We start from the raw sequence: 22,825 nt of genomic DNA, 5'->3' as shown, positions 1-22,825 counted from the left end.
CCATGGGATGTTTCCTGGCTTTGTTTGATCAGCCCGCTCTTGGCTGATCAGGCAGCTCATCATGCAACAGCTACCGTACACGTGATTCATTCGTGGACACTCTTTCGCTACACTCATCCTGTTTGGAAGATCTATAGATCTCCTCCTTGGCTCGATCGAGATGGAGGCTTCAGGTAAATTGATGAACCATCACGACTGGATAATCACCTGACTTACCTAGGTACATAGTATCTCAACGCCCCAACAACCGCGAGATCCGCGTCTTGGACCTGCTACCTGGCTGTCCCGACGAAACAATTGAGTGCCATATCCGAAACGTCAGTGTCGATGGAGATGCGCAATACGAAGCGCTTTCATATGTTTGGGGTGACGCTAGCGAGAAAAGAAGCCTTCAAGTGTCAGGAAGCCCCGTCAACATCTCGCCAAACCTCCACGACGCCCTTCGACGCCTACGCTATCCAAACCAAATGCGCACACTATGGGTTGATCAGATATGCATCAACCAGTCGGATATGGAAGAGAAGGCCAGCCAAGTTGCCTTGATGCGAGAAATCTACAGTAAATGCGCACATTGCATCTTATGGCTGGGTGAGATCCAATATGCCAGACATGGCATAAATGAGGCGGACACACACGCAGTATTTGCGTTCTTTGAAGCTGTGGCCAACAGACCAGCAATTCGAAACGCATCAGCAGGAGAGGCCCACGACTTGTCTAGTAAAGGCGTCGATCACGAGGATGGTCTCCCTACGCTCTTCCAAGAAGGTGCCGCAGGCGTGACGGCTCGGAAGGCCTTTGCAGCCTTTGTTATGTATGGGAATACCTGGTGGGAGCGCATCTGGACAATTCAAGAGTCAATACTGCCCCGCTCAGCTGAGTTCAGATGGGGTCCACTCTCAGTGTCACGGCGCAGCATACTCCTAGTGGTACAGCACCTGCGTGGCGACAATCTTCGCTCTTTCCCACCCAGGTTTCGATATCAGCGCATCATGCATACCCCACTTCTCCGTAGTCTTCTGTATCCTGTCAATGGGTTTCTACATTCGACTGATGGCGAGTCGGGGTTAGACTTGTTCATGCGCTGGCGCCATCGGAAAGCTACCGATCCACGCGATAAAATCTATGGGCTATTGGGCTTGCTTGATGCGCGTCAGATTTCAGAGACTCTTCCACACGCTCAAGCGCGTAGCTACTCACTACCGGCATATTTATTATTTGCAAGGGTTACAAGCGATCTACTGCTATTTGGAGAAGGTCTTAGGCCTCTGATTGCGTCCAGCGAGATGCCGCATGTCACCCCCGATCTACCGAGTTGGTCAATCGACTTCGCATGCTCCAACCGTGTAGGCAAGCGCCAGCTGAAGTGGTGGAATCACTCGCATCGATACAGGCAGTTCTCGGCAGGTGGTAGAATCGACCGCGAACAAAAGCTCGAGAAGGGAGGCTCAGTACCGAAGGTATCAAGTGATTGGACATGTCTATCCTTACCAGGTCTGCTGGTCGACCAAGTAGAGCAAGTCAACAGCGTGTACGAGGTTTCCGATGAGGAATATCTTGACTATCGGAAGATACGGGACATAATGTCCGACGCAAGACAACTAGTGGAAGGACGGGATAGCTATAAACGTGATCCGGCACAGTCATGCGAAGCCCTGTGGCGGACCATGATCGGTGATCTCGTCATGGCTGAGTACCCTATCGAACGAGCGAAAGCCACACACGCTTCGGAATTTCTCGAGATCGAACGCGCACTCAACAATGAAGAATTCCCGCAACAAGGCCACCAGTCTAATTACCCTCCACACGGAATGAGCGGGCTATTTGAATCTCTCTGTGGTATGGTACCGAATCATGCTTTCTTCATTACAAAGAGAGGTTACCTCGGTATGGGCCCGCCTACTACCTTGCCGGGAGACCAGATCTGGGTCTTTTATAACGGCAACGTACCATTTGTCATGCGGAAAAGAAACACGGAAGAAGTTGAGAATGGATATCATGAACTTCGTCTTGTTGGAGACGCGTATGTACACGGCATCATGGACGGCCAGGCTATCTCAGGCGAGCACGTCACTCAGACAGCTCACATTTACTAAAGTGGAAGGTCTTCGCTTCTGTAATCACGTGGAATACTAGGTGGTTCGTCAATGGGAGTGACGGATATCGCATTGCCCACATCGGATGATCGTTGGATGGAGATCTTTCGGCTTTTCTGCCGGTTTTGTAAGGGAGGTATCAGAAGTACACGGTGTTTTGTTAAAGTGGAGTGATCGAGTTGATGCGAGGTGCTTCGCTCTATGCGACTTGGTCATTTACAGCATGGTCGTCCCCGCAACCTTGTGCCATACAGGCGTAACAAATGCAGTTCTTTGCAGTAGGTCTTTGCAGATATTCAAGCAGACACTTCGCCAAGTTCATCGACAGGTACCCAAAGTACCCTTGCCTCCCTCTGCAGGTCCTCCCCATCCAACTGCCTCTTCACAACCACGATGACCATGATGTCTCTCTTCTGCGACGGCCTGAGATCCCACCCCAGGACTTCCGGCCTCTGAACTTCATCTGCAAACGAAACATTCCACTGCAACTTGTTGGCGTTCTCGTGAAATACCGCCTCCCCGTCTACGAAGACCTCCAGTGACGTTGCTGGCGATGGATGGTCAGAGCCACCGTTGGCGACCATGGAGACTTGGATATTGAGGCCCGAGATAGTGTTGGAGACAGCTGCAACGGACTCAATTAGAGACTTGTTTTTGGGTGGCGAGGAGAATGCCTTTCGGATGATATCGGTGGGTAGGGCGGGAGTAAGGGGAGGCGGTATACGTCTCTTGGTCGCCCGTTCAAACGCACATGCATACTCCAATAGCTTCGTATCTTCGTAGGCTTTCCCAGCGAATGTGATGTTCACAGGCACGTTCTTGTCGCTCATGACACCCATTGGTACACTCATAGTAGGTACACCGAGATGCCTGATCGCGCGATTACCGTTGGAGTATTTCACGCCATTCTGGAGACTATGTGTCGTGCTGTCAATGTCGAATTCAAGATCTGCGAGACCGACGTCGCCTTGCGCAGGAAATGCAACGACATCCAGCCCATTTTTGTCCATCCAATCTTCTAGATCGCGTTTCCTTTGAGCTTCGAGAGCTTTGAGAGCTTGCTCCATACCCTGTATGTCATGTATACTACCATCTTGGACCATCTTGGGCAGACCGGGGTAATCAATCCAATTCCTCACTTCGAGAAAGCGATCCGGCTTGTAGTCTGGTGGCTTTGGGAATAGCATCGCGGGATCTTTGATGTCGGCTAAGCACTTGATGCTGGGATCATTGTTGTCTACGAGAAAAGCGTTCCACGCTTGGGCGATAAGAACGCCTCGCTCGAGGAGGTTCCAGTTCGCGGGACGTCCATCGACGTTGTTCGCCTCACCTGAACGGGAGTCGTTTTCGTAATTTGTTATTAGAGGGAAATCAGTATAGACGATTTCTGCCCCCATAGACTTAATGTCTTCCGCTGCCTGTTGCCATATTGCGACGACCTCTGGTGAGACGTAAGGATGCTTTGCGTGCGGATCTGAGTCTTTCTGGCCAATGTACATCTTCGGCACCCCGACCCTCTTATCTCGCAGCGCTTCGCCGTTTCGTAGAGTAGTGTAATCGATTGAAGGAGGCTGAGGTATCTGCACATGCTTTTGTTCGCGTATGAAGTCCCCTGATGTGTCTTCATCTGGAGTAGCGATGACATTTAGTATTTCCAACATGTCGTCCACCGATCGCGCATACGGGGTTGGCACATCGCATGTGATGTACAAAGGCCACAACCCGCGACAGCTTAAGAGTCCCTTCGATGGCGTATAGCATACGATGGCGTTATTGGACGCTGGACTTCGTCCGCTGCTGACGGTCTCGCTACCCATGCCGAAGACTGCCATGCTGGACGTCACAGATGTTGCAGCACCATTTGACGAACCAGATGAGAAGGCGCCGGTGAGGTACTTTGAGTTATACGGCGACTCTGCACGACCATACATGCCTCTCTGCATACCACCCGCAGCCATCGGTGGCATGTTAGTCTTTCCAATCAAGATCGCTCCCGCAGCTCGAAGCTTCTCAGCGATTGCAGAGTCGCCGCTTGACATGACACCTTTCAGAGCAGGTGAGCCATCTGTGACTGTCATGTCGGCAACTTTGTAGCTGTCTTTGATCGTATAAGGTATACCTTCCAAAGGTCGAGGCTTGAGACCTTGGGCACGCCGAGCATCGGAAGCTGCTGCATCTTGGAGGACCTTCTCGTTGAATACCGTAAAGGCATTCAGACCTTGGATAGTGTCGAACTTGGCAATGCGATTCAGACAGCTGATGACAAGATCCACGCTGGTAATCCGTTGTTCGTCGAGAGCTTCTAGATGATGACCGATACTAGCTTCGACAATGTTAAAGTCTTGAGGATTTAGACCAAGACTCTAGATCAGGAAATGAGTCAGTCAATGTCATGCCGTTGGTGGTCGCGAACATACACTATTGCCTGCCATGTTTCAGGAACAGCTTAGCTCAACGAAGGTGTTCCAAAAGGTAGTGAGTCCCAATTCTCGTGGGCGTGTGGTGACGCCAGCGTTGTCGATTGTATGTTCGTGGTCCCAGGCGGGAGCAGGATGGGCCGACGTAATCGTGTCTGGGAGATAGTCACTTCCCCACTTCTGGATAGTCGGTTGGGCTTTCCCTGTACGGCTAGCTCCACGTAGTGTAGAAGCAGGTGCGTTCCGTATCCATTCCGCATACGGCTTGTATCGCTCATAAAGATGCGTTCAGGGCAGGCGCAATCGCCGCGGCAGCACATGGTCACCATGACCGGACTGTGGAAAATGACATGGACAACGTAAGGGCTCATACTGCTCGAATACCTCAACTGTGAAAAAAGCTAAACGCTCGAATATATGTAAATTGTGCCGAAACCCAGTAAGCCCTCTTACCATGGTAACAAATCCCCTAGGCTGTACTTGCCCAGAGCGCCTTGAACCTCGTACTTCCAGCCACCAAACCACAGGCACCCATCCATCCCAGATTCCAGCCTGGCAAGCCTCCAGTCGTGCTGCTGAAGTGCAGCGCCATGGGCAACCACGCGCTTGCGATAACAAAGTCGGTCCACCACCTGTTGTCAAACTTCTTGTCCTCTTCGTCCTGATATTCCGCAATCGCGCGGCCATCGGCAACCATCTGTTGCCTAGTCACCCTCCTGCGGCCCTCGAGCTGCCACTCGCGCATCAAGCGGAGGAAGTCGCACGACACGCCGCCTAGCCAACAGCGGTAGGCATACAGGTATAAACGCGCAGTCGTCGAATCGCCGCGATTGAGGGTGGAGATGAAGCGGGGCGAGATGACGCCCGAGTCGGCGAGGAGGGAGATGTTCTCTAGGGCTTGGTAGGAGAAGTAGCTGCTCGCCTGCAGCATGGCGATGCGGTGCAGCACGACATCTGTGCCGGCTTTGGGGCCTGAGGCTAGCGAGCGCAACCAGGCGTACAGCGGGAAAAGACCAAACAGCCTCAGCGTTGTGCGCGCTTTCGAGATGAGGACGGCGAGCGCAGCGATGGGCGGCACCGTGCCGTTGTTCAACAGGGTTGCGGCGGAGATCTTTGCATCGTCGCAAGCGGGGCGGATCAGCGTGAGGAGCCGTGTCGCGAAGCTGGAAATGGACGGCGATTTGGTCTGCACGTAGGCGAGGATATAGAGGGAGTAGTTGAATGTGGAGAGGAATGCGGAGAGGCCGCCTGGGGAAGCTAGGAGTCTGCCCTACATTAGCTCATGCCTCTGACCCTCACAACGACACACGCTCGACCTGACGTACTTGTTCAGCCTCAGAATCGTTTGGTCCACTTTCTTGACGCCTGCAAGCAAGTCGGTCCTGTCCAGGTCCCTCGGATCCGCCCTGGGTGCGGCATCCGCTATCTTATCCACCACCTCCTTGACGTCAGGGGTGTCAGTCACATTGGACGCTCCGGGCTGGGTGGGCTTCTCGGTTTCGTCAGACATGGCGAGGTTGGTCCGTATATGTAATGATGAGCATGCAGGAGGTCAGGAAGTCTGGGTAGAATGAGGTAAAGGGCTATGCTTCTCCGCACGCAAGCCATGGGGAGCTCATTGCCGCTATCCCCGTGAGCCGAGGCACTGCCACCAGCCGTGTGCCATCCTCTCAACACCACCTGCATCGTGCTTTTTGACTTGGATCTTTTTGAACTTTGGTTTTTGTTTGCGACACGAGCGCAAATCTACAGACATGGACGCGCTTTGAATCTTATTATGAGCGGGAACCCCCGTCTCTTGCGCTCCGCACTTCATCAAACGCCTTCGACAAACCCCCGGGTTCCACGCCGCTCCACATCCTCTGCATCAAGCCTCTTGATCACATCCTCAATCTCCTCCCAAGCTGCGCGCCCTCGTTCCCCGGATTCGCTCTTTATTGCATCTAGCGTTCGTCTTCGCCGCTCCTTGGGCTCGCTCCTGAGTTGAGTGAGGAACAGGCGTTTCGACTCTTCGAGCTGGGTGCGAGCTTTGTCTAGCACTTGGTCCGTCGGCTTATTGTCTTGCTCAACGTCATTCAATCCACTCTCGAGAAATAGTAGACTGATGCGTGGACTGAGCGTTAGCTTGTTATTCCTCTCACTCTATGGGAAAATAGAGGACTCCCGTCAAAACATACCGCATCTGCGCCAGACTGTATAGCTTCTCTTCTATCTCAGCTCTGTCCCAGGTGCTCCTTGCCTGCCGCCATACCAGATGCCATTTCCCTGTTGCGACATTGCCAGGAAGCTTCCTTGCTATCTCCTTATCGAGATCGTCGAGCCGTTTGAAGAACTCAGTGCTGATAGCGTCTCTGCGTTCTATCGACCATGCAAAGTCTCGTAGTCGTGTCGCTTGCGCCTGCACTGCAGCCCAGTCGCTATCACTTTTCACTCGATAGAGCGCAGCTACCTGGTAAAGAGTGCCAGCTATCAGAATGTACGCGAATGTTAAGATGGAAAGGACGTTGGCGGTAGAAGAGAGTGCGCTGTCGCGACAGTCGCACGTTCTGTAAAGTGGTGTCTCCATGGGCTTGATATGAGACACGTCGATGTAGGTCTCACCAACGGAAGATCGGTGACTTGAGGAAGGCTGGGGAGCTTCGATGCATTCGAGAAGTTCCGCGCCAGCTTACTTGCGATAGTAGACTGCATACTGACTTACGTCGGTGTTGGTTCGGTTGCGGATAAGTGCCTGCAGCATGCATGTGCTCAGCCTTGTCGTCCAAGACTTGGGTAGGTGTATGGCCATGTTCCCCAGTTCACCTGTCTACGCTTTAGAACGACCCCAGTGTCTCGAATGGTTACAATATCACACAATGTAGTGAAAGACATCATAGGACCTGAGAACGCTCAAAGCCGTTCTATTAGCAAAGCTAACTAACGTGTTGTGACAAAGACATATTTCAACAATGCCAGCGCAAACACTACGAAAACAATATATCCACCCGTGGCCTGCCAGGGGGAATCTTTATCTTGCACGTCGAGATCATCCACCTGAGAAGCCATAATTCGATTCTGCACTCACTGCTGGCCATGGCCATTCCACAGACACAAGGCGCTAAAAGGGCGGGGGCCCCTCTGATAGATGGAAACCAGCGCACCAGAGAGTCTACCAGTGCACCAGAGCAAGCAGTCAAACGAGCCAAGAAGCACACGTTCGATACCCTCGCGCTCGGAAAGATGGGATACGACTTTAAAATACCAGCAATCATTGCCAGAATCCGTACTAATTCGGCTCAGCCCTTCGACGTGGGGATGGGGTTAGGGGTGATGCTGTACCACATCGTTCCGTTGATATCAACGCACTTGGAAAATCCTATGGAGTTCCACAACAAGGCGCCAACAGCCTTGCAATGGGCAACTGAGTTCGTCGAAGCGGTTGATCAGTATATCGCATACTTGCGTCTTACGGATGGTTGCTCAGAGAAATTTCCTAATGATGCAACCGTCGATCGCAAGAGTCGACGGCCACGGCGCAAATACATGGGGCGGTATACCCACCTCGTCGAGAATGCTTATAAGAATCATGTCCGCGAACAGCTCTGCGACATATTCCAATCGTGGAGCAAGGAACAAACGCAGCTCTTCAACAAGGGTATGGATAAAGCTCTCTCGGGAATACAGTGGGTCGTCTACCCGCAAGAAAATGTGGTTCTGGCTGCTGGCGACGACGAGTGGACGATTTGGCTTCGCGGAAGGTGCGAAGAACTAGGCATGATTGAAGCAAGGGCGGAGAGGAAGGTGTTTGAGGATATTTAGGGACGGGTCTGCCTGAATATGGTTTGAGTGTTTGTTGGTAGTAGTAGTAGACGCAAAGTATTGACCACGGACAGTCGAAGGAAACTAGCACAAGAAGGAATGTGAAAACAGAAGTTGCATTCTCGTGACCTCGGGACCGGCCTCAGGCCTCTCGTGCTAAGTCGTTAGTTGGAGATCGTGCTGCGAACATGCGGTTGCTGGGCTGGGGCTGCATAAACAGCTGCAAATTGGTGGATTGTCAGGTGGAGTGGTGGAGTGACGAGGGTGACTAGGGACCGTTGGCGAGATTGGAGCGGGCATCGCGGGCCCACCGCCAAGGCGCCTGCATAGGCATGCTGGGGGCAACTGCGTCCCAGGACTCGAAACACGCGCTCGAAACCGTCGCATTGCCCTCGCACCCACCGCAGCGCCTCTTATAGCCCAACGCCCGAGGCCCGAGAGTCTGTCATTCCTACACTCGCCACCACCCCCGTCACTGCCACCCGCAACCATGGCCGGCCGATTTGTGCGAGCGTCCAAGTACCGTGAGTGTTGATGTCCAACGCCCGCCCAGCCCAACATGCTAACAACGCCTGCCAGGCCACGTCTTTGGCAAGGGCACCAAAAAGGTACGCTCCAATGCCATCCATGGATCTAGCACGCACGTGTACTGACAGTCGTGCAGGAGCAATGCTACGATAACCTCCGCATCTCCAAGAATGCGTGGGACACCAACCTGATCAAGGTCAGCTCTCCCGCACGCGACCCCGTCGTACTTGCGCTCACCCCCCTAGGCCAACCCCGAATACATCTCGGTCAACTGGGAAGCCAGCGGCGGTGGCGCCTTTGCCGTCATCCCCATCAATGAGCGCGGCCGGGCGCCCGACCAGCTCCCTCTCTTCCGCGGCCACACTGCCGCCGTCCTCGACACCGACTGGTATGGTCGCACATGGCGTGACAGGGCCGAGTACGACGCTAACCGCGCGCAGGTCTCCCTTCAACGACTCTCTCATTTCCTCGGCCTCTGACGACGGCAAAGTCGGCATCTGGAAGGTGCCCGAGAACTTCACCCTGCACACCGATGCCGAGGAGCCCGCTGATGTCGCGCCTGTCGCCAAGCTGAGCGGCCACATGAGGTACGCCGATGCGCTCGGTCGAGATTTGCATCTAACACTGCCACAGGAAGGTCGGCCATGTCCTCTTCAACACCGCCGCCGAGAACGTCCTCGCCAGCGCGTCTGGCGACTACACCGTAAAGCTCTGGGACGTCGAGGCCGGTCTGCCACAGCTCACGCTCAAGCACAACGACATTGTCCAATCGCTCTCATGGAGCGCCGACGGATCGCTCCTCGTCACCACGAGCCGCGACAAGAAGCTGCGCGTATGGGATGTACGCCAGGAGAAGCCCGCCCAGGAGGTTCCCGGTCATCCTGGTGCCAAGAACAGCCGCGCTGTGTGGATGGGTGAGACCGACCGTATCGCGACCACTGGCTTCTCGCGCATGAGCGACCGTCAACTCGGTCTCTGGGACCCGCGCAACCCCAAGGAGCCCATTGGCGGCTTCCAGATCCTCGACTCCATCTCCGGTGTCTGCATGCCCTTCTGGGACGACGGTACACAGTGCTTGTACCTCGCCGGCAAGGGGTACGTCTGACCTCCCAATTTTATGGCCATACACTAACTTGCGCAGTGACGGCAACATCCGCTACTACGAATACGAGAACGACAAGTTCGAGTACCTCTCCGAATACAAGTCCGGCGACCCTCAGCGCGGTATCGCCTTCCTTCCCAAGCGGGGTATCAACCTGCACGAGAACGAGGTCCTGCGCTGCTTCAAGACTGTCAACGATGCCTACGTCGAGCCCGTATCATTCATCGTCCCCCGCCGTTCCGAGATGTTCCAGAGTGATATTTACCCGCCTACGACAGGTCTGAAGCCAGGTGTTTCGGCTGCCGATTGGTTCAGCGGAAAGACTGCAATGCCGCCCAAGATTTCACTTGAAAGCGTCTATGAGGGCGAAGCCCCCAAAGAGGTGGAAAACGACTACAAGCCTTCCCAGCCGGCCACCACTCAGCCATCCCCCGTCAAGGCCGAGCCGCCCAAGCCTGCGCCCGAGCCCATACCTACACCAGTCGCTTCTCGTGGTCCACCCCCATCTATGAAGGACAACAAGGATTCTATGGCGTCGGCAGCTTCCAAATTCGCGGACAAGGATGCTTCGGACAACGAGAGCGCGTCGAGCTTCGAAGAGATTCCCAAGCCAGCAGAGCGCCGCACTTTCACTGCTTCCCGCCAGGAAGAGAAGGTTAAGGGCCCCACTATCTCCAAGGAACCTGAGAGCGCGAAGTCCACTCACAGTCCCACACCTGCAGCATCCTCTACACCCACCTCATCTGCTGCACCTGCCTCTTCTACGCCCACTGCGGCCGCTACGACTTCCACACCTAGCGCCGGTGGCCCTGCTTCCGCTCTCCGCGATGCACTAGGCGACATCAAGTCACAGCTTGAGCAGCAAAACAGGGTCATGTCGGACCAAACCGATCAAATCGCACTCCTTCTGCGCGAAGTCTCAATGCTCAAGACCAAGGTTGCCAGCTCCGAGCCCTCGGACCGTGAAAAGGATGAGCGCATCAGGCAGTTAGAGCTCGAGCTTGAGGAAGCCAGGTCTTGAACATGAGGACCTTAACTTTCTCATGCTTGGTGCTGACGCTGTTAGAAAACTGAACGAGGACTATATGTATCTGATCACTCATCAGGGTGTTGCAAAGAAATCGTCGTTTGGATAATATCCCAGGGATATGAGTGGCATTATCCGGCTGGCGAGCTGTTGGTAGGGGCCGATGTACGATGATGGGGGGCTGTTCTGTGTATGCGTATCGTTTGTCTGTCGAACTTGCTTTCGTTAGCAAGGTGTTTGGGTTAGCGGCATTGTATGGCACAAAATTCATTACTTCTAGTTTAGTGACTATTTCCCCGCGGCCTCGACATCCGCTGAAAATGTACGCGCAATTCCTAGCGATCCTGTTGTTGGTTGACTCAGCAACATGGTCGCCATAACTAACGCTCCGGACCTCCTAATCTTGCACTCTCCAGGGCTTGCCTTCTCCTTCCCACCGTTAATTTTCCCAACCCATCTCGTCTCAATCTCCACACGTGGCGCGTTGCCAAGCCTGCCAATGTACGCAGACCGACTGCACCGAATCTATTGTTACCTCCACACAGAGCTCAACCGTCCCTGTACTTCGCGCCCGTCCACGGCTCACCATGGCAGCGCATATCAACCTTAACTTGCAAGGCACGTTACCAGTACAATACTATACACGGTCTGTTCTTCTAACGTAGAACGAGGGGCCTTCTATTTTGCTGGACATCGTTCTGCCGAAGATGACGCCATGCTGCAACTATTTTCGAGCAGGCTTGCGGGCGTAGCAAGAGGTGCGTAGTACCATCATCGCCCGGCATAGACGGCAAAAAGTGCTCATAGACGTAGAATCTACTTTTGATGTTTTGTACTCGCAGGTTGCCCGGGATTGGCAACAGCGGGACGACCTCCTCACACCCTTTAACGACCGCCGATGGAGTCACGTTAGAGCGGTCTGGACCTTTGACCTTGATCGCGATATTCTGCGATTGGACCAGACAGATCGCAACCTCTGGGTTTCTCTCGACCTTGTTCGCCAGCGTTCCATAACCATTTCCGATTTCGAGCCTTGCGAACCACCGCCGACACTTGCCAAACATGCCTTGCAATCCGTCTACTCAGCACGCCGCCCAGTGATGTTCTGGAAAATGAGACGCAAGAACATCGACCTGCCGCGCCTACAGCGGCGCAAGGCTTTCGTCTCTAGGATACTTGCCGACTTTGCATTTCAGTGGAGGCATGTTCTTTGCGGTCGTTACAACAACTCTACGTTTCGGAGGCTTGCCAATGCTATTGTCAGGATTGTTACCCTGGACTTTACCGTCGAAGAAGCAACGCTCGCACACCAAGCCATTGGCCGCTACCTGGTCTGGATAGACAATCTCCCAGAGTGGGACTTTGCAAGTGGACACATTGTTAGGGTCGGTGGAACGGCCATCGTCATATGCCAGCATACTCCGCACGCGATCACGCTGATTCGAAATGATTTCAGGAAGCAGATTATGTCTACTCCTGGTTCGGCAGGAAAAACCTCCACTTACCTCATACTCTCGGTGCGGGAACTTATTCTTTTTCGGATAAGCAGGGATTTCGAAAAATATACGGAACCCATGCCTCTATTTGATGGGGTGCATCCTCCATCTGAAGAAGCTATCGAGCTACTTCTCCAAGCCACGCAGACCAGCCCCACTATGGCTCCTCTTCGCAAGCTCCCCGTTGAGCTGCAGGATGCGATCATTGACAAGGTATCAGAGGAACCGATTGAGAGCGCCAGGGTTGGCTGCTTACTTGATGCTGGATCAGTTTTTACATGGAGATACAACGACCGAAATATTGAAAGACAAGTCAGCCATCGGTCCAGGACGCCTTTGTCACATATTTACTTTGGTGGCTACCCTAGTGGTATAGCATATAAGTAAAAGTGTTCAAAACGTCCGTTGTCAGATATCAATCTGAACTGTAAATTTATCGCACAATAGGAAGCTTGAAGATTGTATTGATCATCGATAGATCATGAACCGTACCTGTAGTAAAGCGATAGTTGCAAACGAGTCAGACCTTCCTAACTAATGATACACCCACAACACCTCAACGCAACAACGTGAACCTTGATCGAGACGTGCCTCAACCAACCTGCATCCCACCCGGCAACGCCGTCAGCCAACCATCAAAATTCTCGCCAACCATATCCTTTACATTGCACTTATTCTGCGTCGCAATATTCTGCTTCTTCAGCGTTGGCGCCGACACATAATTATTCCCATCCATAGCCTTCTGCAGCGAGTCGTCCTTCCAGCCGAACAGGTAGTCCGCATGCGTCGAGAAGCCAGTCGCGTCGCCGCTAGACCAGACAAAAGGCTGGCTACCATCGCTTGGCCAGTCGGCCTTGTTGTTGAACTGCTTCGTGTCCCAGACCGTCTCTAGCAGGATCTGGGGCAGGCGGACGGGGTGTGTGGATGGACACGCGCCGCCATTTTCAAATGTACCCGTCGCGGGATACGAGACGTGTTCGCGGTGATTTGGTGAATCGAGGTTCACGCCGTCCCAGCACTGGAAGCAGTCAGTACATACATGCAACGTACAATCGCAAAGTCGGAACTCTTACAGTTGGAAACCGATGGTTAATCATGATGCCGGCCGGGCAAGGCTGCTTCGGGAACTCGAGTGTTTCAGGCTCTCGGGTACCCTCGTTTTGCATGCAAATATATGTCAACTGTCGAAAGTCGCGCGCTTCATCGCGAGAACGGTACGAGACGTCGCCGATCAGCATGCGGAAACCGGGCTTGAAGGCTGTTACTTTTGTGGTTTGCGAGGTGCTGAAGAGGGCGTCGGTCATGTAGTATACGACCTGCAGGCATGTTAGACGTGGGATGTGATGGGGTGAGAAGAAGTTGTGTACCATGCCGCCGTTGGTACCTTCCATGCCCTGTTGCGCTCGTTGGGGTACGCGTTTGAAGGTGCCGTTCTTGGCTTTGAAGTAAACGACCGCGGTCCAGTAGTTGCCTACAATCGTCTCGTTAGCATCTCTCCGTCATCTAGAACAGTGTCGTAGTCCTCACTCAAGTCTTCGGAAAACTCGCACGTGGTGCATGTCGATTGTGCCGCCAAATCATGGCCTTTGGCTGGATCCATGGTGACGTTGAAGGAGTTCTGACGGTGTCAGCAGTAGAACGCTTGTTTGAAGAAGAGCTTCCTTACACCTCCGATGATCTGATGGAGATGCGGCGAGGGATTCGAGCCTGGGTTCACCAACGGGTCAAGTCTCTGGACTGTCAACTGCGCGCAGCCAAAGCGCAAAAGCCCTGCCTTCGCAGTCGCGACTAACCCGAAGGCAATGGCGAAGATGTGTAGTTTCATGTCGTTACGTCCCTGTGGTCTCCAGCGTTCCGGTGTTATCGACAGCTACCAAACAGCAGTTTGCAGCCCATGGCAAGTCTATCCTTCATACTATGGGTGCCACGATTTGATGTCCAAGATACTACCAACTGCCGTCTTTTACGAGCATCGATGCGAAGAGCCGAAGGCCAGGGTAATGTAAGCTAATATCGCGTAGCGAATGCGAGCTCAGATGCCAAGGAAGATCGAACGTCGTCGTTCCATGAAGGAGGTCATTCATCTGAAGCCTTCAAATGAGCAGACGCCTGGAATGAGTGTTCTCTAGAGTTGTTGAAAGCCAAGAGCTGAAAAGGTGCACGACGCGGGACGATCCGTCCGATGCCTACAGGAACTGCAGCTGACCGTGGGTGTAACCAGCATTCGTTCTCCTCCAAAATACCGCAAGCTGCATAGTACTTCCGGATATATTGTTCCAAGCGACCGGCACGAGTTGCAATCGGATACATGAGTCCGGGATGCGCAGTGCCTGTGACGTCCGATAACAGATACCTAGGTAGTTGAGCAGAGCAAAGCGGCACCACACAACGACAAACACTTCCCAACCAAGCATTCTCATCTTTTTCAATCACCTGAATCCGTCATGGTGCTCTTTCTCGCCGTCCTGGCAACTCTTCTCGCTCTCAGCGCCGCCCAAACATACCCAGAGTGCACTGCCGAAGTCGCACGGAGCGACGACTGCGCCGCGGTCATCAACGCAAACGCCTGCTACAACAAGTTTCGGTGGAACGCGCAGACCTTGACATGCATAGATGGAGATGATAACGCGGTAAAACAAAAGAAGGTAAGGCATTCAAAGGCTGACGATGGAGATTGTGGCGCTGACCACAGCGGTACATGACAGGTGTGCGCTTGTTGCAGCTGTGTCGGAAAAGTCATGTGTGACTGGGCGACGAAGCAAAAACATTGTTGAGATACTGAAGATTATCTGGGTTGCGTTGAGACGTAGGTAGTGAAGGACGCCTAGAAAACAGATCGAGTCCCCGGACATTTGTATACATTGACTTCTCTGTGACTGCCGCATGATCAGCACTCGTTGTATAAGAAGACTATACATCGAACCAAAACCAGTCCCGAGTCTGAGTTAAAGCCGCACCCTGATTCCGTAATACAATAGCATGGGTTTTAGCTATCGTTCCTGGCGACATCTGAATACGATCTGTAAGGGGTTCATGCGCCTTGTGATGTCTGCATCATTACGGCACGGGAGCCTTGGCAAGGCTGACAGCCACCGCAACCAGCCGCCTAGTGATTAAGGGGGTTATGAAGCTTACTGTTGAAATAGTTCTTGCTTCTGTACCCTCTCCCCGCCAGCTCTACGATGAAGGCGTTCTTTTGCCTGTCGTACCTAGCGGCGTCTGTTTTAGCCGAGTTCACAAACCCCAACTGGGTTAACGGGAAGAGATTTTGGTCCAAAGGCGAGGAGATAACTATCCGATGGGACGACAATTGGCCGAATTGGGGTGATGGGCCCGCCGGCGACGAGTCTCTCCTTGATCTCTGGATTACAGGCTATGCCGACGACGCATTTGTACGAAAACTACTTGGTACGTTGTAATCGACGTTGTTCATCCCGCCGCCCCTAGAAACTAATCGATATTCGCAATAGAACTGGATACGACCGATGTGCGGCAAGGTGGGCAGTGGAACTGGACGGTCGATGTTCCCGACGATCGCGCCAACGGCAGTAATCATGTGTTTCGATGGAAAGAGCATCGCGACGATGATATATGGGATAACCATTCGTGGGGATATCGGAGCATGATGTTTGCGGTATCCAGAGCTATTGAGCCTTCTTCATCGTCATCCACAACCACATCGAACTCAGGAGCAGAGTCTACGGCTATCTCGGATAGCATGACCACTTCGGACCACAACTTGTCCAACCCACCCAGTGGAATTCCAAGCCCCGAGAATACACCGTCAGGCAACGGTAGAGCTTCGCGCGGTACAAGTCCAGGTGTGATTGCAGGTGCGGTAGTTGGTAGTCTGGTCGGTCTCTTGGCTATTGTCGCGGCTTTCGTTCTGGGTCTAAAAAGAGGGAAGACAAGGGAGAAGGGAAAAGCGATCATCGATGACTCTGGCGATAGGGCGCAAAAGGATACGCCTGCTTCTGCGACAGCAACGCCAGCACCGATTGAGCATAACAAAGGGCGCTACAAGACGAGCGATTTACCCGAGTGGGTTGTACCGAGATAATTAGGGACTGAAACACATGCCTGTCGCCATAATGATGGCCACATTCGGATTTGTGCGTACATAGTCCCACTCTCAGCAAGTATCACCAGATAGTGTATCCCCCATCCACGATGATCTCGCTACCCGTGACGTAGCTGCTAGCATCACTGACCAACCAGACGGCCGCTCCGCGGAACTCCTCTGGCTTGGCGATCCTCTTCATGGGAATATCCTTCAACCACTCTTTGCTCAGTTTCTCCATCTCTTCGCCCTCGTTAGCCTCGGTCTGGATATATCCCGGGCTCAGTGCATTGACGCGGATGCCGTGCGGCGCCCACTCTGACGCCAGTGACTTCATGAGATGGGCCGATGCAGCTTTGGAAGCGTTGTATGCCGACTGCTTCTGCGGGCGGTTGACGATGGAGCCGGACATCGACGAGACGATCAGGATGCGGCCATCGACCTTGTTGTCGATCCACCATTTACCTGCTGTGCGAGAGAAGAGGAAGGTTCCAGTCAGATTGACGTCGATCATTCGTTTGAAGTCTTCGAAAGGGTAGTCCTCGGCTGGTGCGCCACCAGTAATACCAGCATTCGTAACGAGGATATCCACGGTCCCAAAGTCTTTGACAATCTTCTCCCACGTAGATTTGACGCCTTCCTCGGACGATGTGTCGCATTCGTAGCCATGCACCTTCGGGGGCGAGAGGCCCTGATTCTTAGCCTCTTCAATGAGGGCACTGGCTGACCTGTCGGCGCCTTCTTGCTTAAGGTCTACAATGGCTCCATGGGCGCCGGAAAGGGCGAAGGCGGCGAGGATCTGCTGACCAAGACCTTGAGAAGCACTGTATGGCACATTAGCTTGATTGTAACTGTGTTCGGTTTCTCGTGAGAGAGACACCAGGGGTAGCTAGGACTCGTATCGCATTCTGCTGCATACACACCAGTAAATGTTGACAAGTGAATACTTTCGAAGATGATGTATGCTTCTACGCAGGAAAAGTTTGCGACACGGATCGTAGCCACCGATAGCGCGGGTTGGTGGTCTCATACCCGGTAACTATAGCAAGTTAGTCATATTGTCAAGAAGCTCTCTTGACTACCTACCAACAGCGACCTTGCCCTCAAGCGAGAAGTCAGGCAAAGTCCTGCGCTGTGTGTGAGCAAAGCGAACAGTAGGTCTCAACCGATGCGAAAGCGTCTTCGAAGTCCTCAGGATAGCATCGCGGGCGACATACGGGGGCATTTTGAATGTTTGCTTTTGTGGTATGAGTAAGTGGGGGGTGAATTCTGGTGTCTGAAAAGCGTGGAGCCGTATGCTGTGAGACTGGAAGAGCCCGTGAGGCTCTTTTGATTGTTGCAACGTTTACCAGGTACGCTCTTGTGATGGAGGAATTACGTCACTTTTGCGTACACCTGTGCTCAACCGAGTCATGTCCGGGATGTTGTTACTTCGCGGTCAACAAAGGTATTAACAGGTAGGAACTTGATGTAGCGAGGTTTTGATGTATGGCAATAGCGTTGCAGGTCAGATGGGAATCGATGAGGTAGTGATTCGAGAGCACAGCAATTGGACTCAAGCCAAGAGAAAACAGTGGCTATATTCAACGGGTTGTAGCAAGCCTTCCTATGACGATGTTCGCTAGCTGACAGCACCTAGGTGTCCTTCAAGAAGTCGATCGTAACATCGTGACCGAGTATGAGGTTTCCTCGCCCTACATGACGGTGCACCAGCAGGACTCGTCGCAACCGCAGCAGTCGCACGACTCGCCGCACTTCGGGGCCGGTGAGGGCTTGATGATGGTCGAGATGGAAGAGGCGACACTGGCAGGCATCTTGATGGTATTGGTGTGGAGGTGATACTGGACGCAGTGTTAGTTGCGTAGCTGGTAGCATGCCTGGATCACTTACTGTAATAGTCTTGTTGGATGTGAAGAGAATCGAGAGCCCAAGAGCCAAACGTGCTGTATTTGTGTGTGGGTGCGATAGGTGAAATTCGTAGACAGCGAAGTGAAAAGGTGGTGGGAAGTGAGTGTTCTCCTTCGCGGATGTCCACGACTCTTTATATCACTAGGTCGCAGGTCAGCAGGCGTCACAGTCTTCCCCAGCTCGATAATTCCAGGATAGTAGCTTCCGTCATTGCGGCCTGCGCGCCTTGTCATTCGACCTCATCGGTGGCACACATCAAGCCCTGACCCTCAGGCATGCATGTCCATGTTTCAACATCTGCCAGTTGTCAGGCCTGGAACTGGTCGCTCGGCCCTGCTGCACCGCCTCACCGACGCCGCTATCTCTCGAGCAAACCCAGGATGCAAGTCTGGACGGTGTGACAGATGAAAACGGCCGCGGCTGGGGTGGCTCAGCTTGCTCACGGTCATGTCTTATGGCTTCTGATTGGTGTCACGTAGACGTTTGTCGTAACAATCTGCATTAGAGCATGCCAACCCTTGCGAGGTGCATGCACTGATTGCGTGGCTAAGCTCAACTAAGCTTTGTGGCGCCAATAAATCCCTCACAAAATCAAGGAACAAGCTTTGCCAAGCGGCAGCTGAGGGCTTGGCTGTGAATGTGTCGTGACGGGCTTTGTGGGTCGGTTCGTCTGCAAGTCAAGTTTAGACACTCGACTGTGCCACAATCGACGTGGTGCATGATGTCGTGTTGCAGTGGCTGCGTACCCGTTGGACATGGCGCTGAGGTTCGGCTGAGGCCACGCGTCGTAGCGGTGTCTCGGGTGGTGCTTATACGCGCTCAACTCTGCGGGCCGATATTAGAGACATGGGGACGCGTACAGTCATGGGAGGGTAAAAATAAGAATCGGTTGTAGAGCGTATATCACTTCGCGCACATGGTGCGCATCGTTGCTAAGTGATGATGAGGGATTTGAGGGGTTGGTGGAGCTGCGGTTGAGGCTTCCCCAGCTTCCGGCGATCGCGCCGACTGTCACTAAGAGCGCCCACAGACGTTCCTGACTCAACCTCTCCTTTACAACCCCATCGGCACATCCTCTCTGTCCAGCCCACACCATTGAACGCTCCTGGACCACAAAGCTTGTTGCATATCCACATCTAAGCTGTCCTGTGAGCTCTCGACTCTGTTATTCCCTTCGAAGTATCCCTCCTGCCCATCAAATTTGTCGGCTACTGCCACATCTACAAAGGCTGTTGCAGCTTGCTCGACGGTCACCAATCGAGGCTGAAAGTACCCAATCAACGGCAACAACCAAGTCACAACTGTCGCCATGATCTGAATGGTTCGCGGCACGTGCGGCTGGTGGAACGCCCGCGATGTAATCAGATCCAGAGGATCCACCGCAACCGCGCGGATGGACTTTAAATCTTTTTTCTAACGAAACAGTCAGGCTACAAGCCAAGCAGGGTATCCGATAATGGGAGACTTACGGCTTTCAGGCGACGATTGAGCTCGTACATCACCATGATGGAGACCAACTTGCTCACAGCATATCTTTGGAAGCCTCGTCCCAACTCTTCGCCTTCCTTGTCAGGTTCCGGATGAACCAATAGTTCCAAATCGTTTGGGACATGAGTTGGAAATCCCTTGACGAGGCTTGCTTCCTCCGGTCGATGTGCGCCGCTGCCCGAAAAGACGATACGGCCATGAATTGGGTCCATGGCACTCATGAGCCTGCAACACAAAGCAAAATGTGCAAGATGGTTGACCGCAATCGAAATTTCGTATCCGTCTTTCGAATACTTCGGCCCGCCGGACAAATTCCATGTCATCGCATTGCAGATAATCGACCGGATGGGTGGAAGCTGCTTGCCCTCAATCTCAACAGAGAGCGCTCTGCTGAATACCCGAACGTTTTCCAGCGAAGAGAGATCGAGCTTTCTTATAGACACCTGTCCGTTGGGGTGCTGGGCTACAAGTTGACGAAGTTTTAGCGTGTTTGCATCTTTCTCTGAATCGTCTCGGACGGTAAGAACCAGGTTGAAGGATGAGTATGCTTCCAACAGGTACTTGACTGATGGTAAAGCTAGCGAACCGCTCGCGCCGGTGATTAGGACTGTGCCTGCCATGATGCGCGTAGAAACGAGCGGATGAGAGGAGTGTTCTGGATGCGAAAGAGGCTTTGCAAGAGGGCGCGTCGAAGGAGTCTTCGTTGTTCTTATCTACCCCTTGGGCGCGGTTGCTGACAGGCGAATACGCCCCGTCGTATACCTCGATGCCGGCCTACCGTCTCGGAGCCATCAGTATATACGTAGTCGTCCCGGCATGGGATCTCTCTCCCAAATCCAGCAGGCTTAAATGTTCGTGACTGTGTACGTGCAAACAGTCATGGTATCATGTACACTACGAGTGCGGTTCTCTCAACCCTCACAATCGGTGGTGGTGTGGCCCAGGGCATGTGCGTTCGCTAGTCGCGCCGCCCCTCAACGGCACCTTTGTAACTCCATGGCGCGCATCCTTCCACTTTATGCATGGGCCACGGGCTAGGCAACACCTCTGGTCGCGGAGAGTCACCACATGCAAGAGGAGAAATTGAACTGCTCCGCAGACTACATCAGGATATCGCAAGCAAACTAGAAAAGTCGGTGGTAAGTTAGGCTCCTCGGTGCACATTTTCCCCCTAGGTTGACGTGGATGTGTCGCATTGCGGCCGACCCCCGAGCACGAAGGATCAAAATGTCTATTTGGCGACAGCAACCGGCTCCACTTTGCTACTCGTTCCCTTTTGGATACGACCCCGCATATCGTGCGATCTGAACAGTGCAATCCAGGGTCTTTCTCCCACAACCAAGTGTAGCCGGTCGCATAGGTTGGTGATTCAGTGTGCATACTCACTGATGATACAGCAAGCTATCTAGACATTATATTCATAATAATTCCTACGGATCATTGGAGTCGTTTCTGGCCTGCGAGCGTGGATAGAGGCATCGTAAATGGACCAAGCGGATTATCCAGGTTCCCCTCTATCCCGAGAGATGACACACGCACGATTGAGACTATAAGAATGCGTTCACGTTCTACGGCTCCACAAGTTTAGGCTAGTCATGAGCCAACTCTCACCAACTAAGTTACAGTGATGCTGCTACTTCCACTTGGCAGCAGCGTCCCGTTCGCAAATCCCTCCGTACAAAGAATCATATAGTCGTGACCGCCCAACCTCATCCCAGCCTTGTTCCACGCGTCAAAATGCTTCTGCGTAGTGATTGTACCGCCAACCCTTTTCTCTGTTCTCACCGACCAGAACTGTGTAAAGGTACGAGTCCCCTCAATAGACGGTTTGTTTACGCGCTGGCTAGTGTACAGATCGTAGGTGCCTTCTTCAAAAGTGAAGTTGCCTTTGCGCGTCCAAGGCTCACCTGGGGCAAGGATATCGTAAGACTCGATGATGTAGTATTCGATGAGGGGATTGCGTGTCCAGCCATAGAGGGCGAGGTAACCGGGGCCCTTGGCGTCGTATGTACCCGAGTATTTGACTGTCCTAGTACGATCTATCAGTACAGTTCTGGAAATCGACTTGGACCCGTTGCTGCTCTTACCTCGAACCCCCAGGCTTGAAACCTGTACCAGCGACGAAGCCACCACCAGGCTGTCCTGACCAGTTGCACGTGTATTTTCCGCCACCTTGTTGGTTGCAACGGAACGAGCCACTTCCTTCGGACCAAAAGGAGTAGTAGCCACCTTGACGGGCTTCGAGCTGCTTCCCAATTGTGTCATGATTGATAAGTGAAGCGATACCGCTCGGTGCAGTGAGAGCGAGAGGCAGACTGCCTAGCACGGCGGCGGCAAAGACCGCAAAAGAGACCATAATGCTGGAGCTGATGAGTAGATAGCAGAAAGTATCTGGCCACCAGGCCCGGCGGTCTGTATCTATAATATACCTACCTTGCATGTAGGGGCCCGGCATGGAAGTCTTGGTATCAAGTGCGCGTGATTCTTCGCGACTGTTTCTCGTTAATCAGCTAGTTGCGAGATCGCCTGGGGCTCACTGACAGCAGCGTATGCCAAGGACAGACCCGCCTCTTCCAGCAAGAAACATACTCTGCCAAGACTGGGGTGCATCTTCGTCAATATGTCCGATACTGCTGTGCCGGCTGTTCACTACCGAGCCAGGGGTGGTGCTTTCGAGCAGCCGTAAACATCAGGCTTCGATTTACCTTGATTAGAACTTGTTATCTGCCGATAGCATTTGGTACGACGATGCCCAGGTGGTCGAAATGACAGGTACCTGTCACCAATCGTAGGTGATGATCGTCGGGTGGACACATTGTTAATCAAGGAAAAGAGCATGTGGGGTATGGTATGCGATGAGGATGTTTCCACAGAAATTTAGCCGGGCGCTTCGATACCGTTATGACTT

The 22,825-nt window shown here is 53.1% G+C and overlaps 7 protein-coding genes across 7 annotated transcripts; 2 read left to right on the top strand and 5 right to left on the bottom strand.

Moving 5' to 3' along the window:
* Positions 1–1,283: 1,283 nt before the first annotated feature.
* Positions 1,284–2,093, top strand: J4E87_007171 (uncharacterized protein; the record flags this gene model as incomplete). The annotated part of the gene is made up of 1 exon (XM_049378767.1): positions 1,284–2,093. The coding sequence occupies one exon, from the start codon at positions 1,284–1,286 to the stop codon at positions 2,091–2,093; it is 810 nt and encodes a 269-aa protein (XP_049231429.1).
* A 296-nt stretch (positions 2,094–2,389) lies between these two features.
* Positions 2,390–6,020, bottom strand: J4E87_007170 (uncharacterized protein; the record flags this gene model as incomplete). Its single annotated transcript, XM_049378766.1, has 4 exons — positions 2,390–4,456; positions 4,511–4,518; positions 5,018–5,775; positions 5,827–6,020. The coding sequence occupies 4 exons, from the start codon at positions 6,018–6,020 to the stop codon at positions 2,390–2,392; spliced, it is 3,027 nt and encodes a 1,008-aa protein (XP_049231428.1).
* Positions 6,021–6,325: 305 nt separating this feature from the next.
* J4E87_007169 (uncharacterized protein) lies at positions 6,326–6,692 on the bottom strand (the record flags this gene model as incomplete). The annotated part of the gene is made up of 2 exons (XM_049378765.1): positions 6,326–6,593; positions 6,688–6,692. 2 exons carry the CDS (start codon positions 6,690–6,692, stop codon positions 6,326–6,328), a joined length of 273 nt encoding a protein of 90 aa, XP_049231427.1.
* A 2,106-nt stretch (positions 6,693–8,798) lies between these two features.
* On the top strand, positions 8,799–10,959 carry CRN1 (Coronin-like protein crn1; the record flags this gene model as incomplete). The annotated part of the gene is made up of 7 exons (XM_049378764.1): positions 8,799–8,832; positions 8,888–8,916; positions 8,973–9,032; positions 9,082–9,224; positions 9,277–9,423; positions 9,470–9,931; positions 9,978–10,959. The coding sequence occupies 7 exons, from the start codon at positions 8,799–8,801 to the stop codon at positions 10,957–10,959; spliced, it is 1,857 nt and encodes a 618-aa protein (XP_049231426.1).
* Positions 10,960–13,053: 2,094 nt separating this feature from the next.
* Positions 13,054–14,061, bottom strand: J4E87_007167 (uncharacterized protein; the record flags this gene model as incomplete). Its single annotated transcript, XM_049378763.1, has 4 exons — positions 13,054–13,479; positions 13,535–13,777; positions 13,829–13,932; positions 13,989–14,061. 4 exons carry the CDS (start codon positions 14,059–14,061, stop codon positions 13,054–13,056), a joined length of 846 nt encoding a protein of 281 aa, XP_049231425.1.
* Positions 14,062–16,603: 2,542 nt separating this feature from the next.
* J4E87_007166 (uncharacterized protein) lies at positions 16,604–17,746 on the bottom strand (the record flags this gene model as incomplete). The annotated part of the gene is made up of 3 exons (XM_049378762.1): positions 16,604–17,372; positions 17,554–17,560; positions 17,608–17,746. The coding sequence occupies 3 exons, from the start codon at positions 17,744–17,746 to the stop codon at positions 16,604–16,606; spliced, it is 915 nt and encodes a 304-aa protein (XP_049231424.1).
* A 3,903-nt stretch (positions 17,747–21,649) lies between these two features.
* Positions 21,650–22,273, bottom strand: J4E87_007165 (uncharacterized protein; the record flags this gene model as incomplete). The annotated part of the gene is given in 3 exon segments (XM_049378761.1): positions 21,650–21,711; positions 21,726–21,946; positions 22,005–22,273. The coding sequence occupies 3 exon segments, from the start codon at positions 22,271–22,273 to the stop codon at positions 21,650–21,652; spliced, it is 552 nt and encodes a 183-aa protein (XP_049231423.1).
* Between the last annotated feature and the right edge of the window lie 552 nt (positions 22,274–22,825).

The sequence above is a fragment of the Alternaria ethzedia genome (genome assembly GCF_023757985.1).
Source record: "Alternaria ethzedia strain BMP 0044 chromosome Unknown scaffold_19, whole genome shotgun sequence".
Taxonomy (NCBI): domain Eukaryota; kingdom Fungi; phylum Ascomycota; class Dothideomycetes; order Pleosporales; family Pleosporaceae; genus Alternaria; species Alternaria ethzedia.
This window is presented reverse-complemented; position numbering and strand designations above follow the sequence as displayed.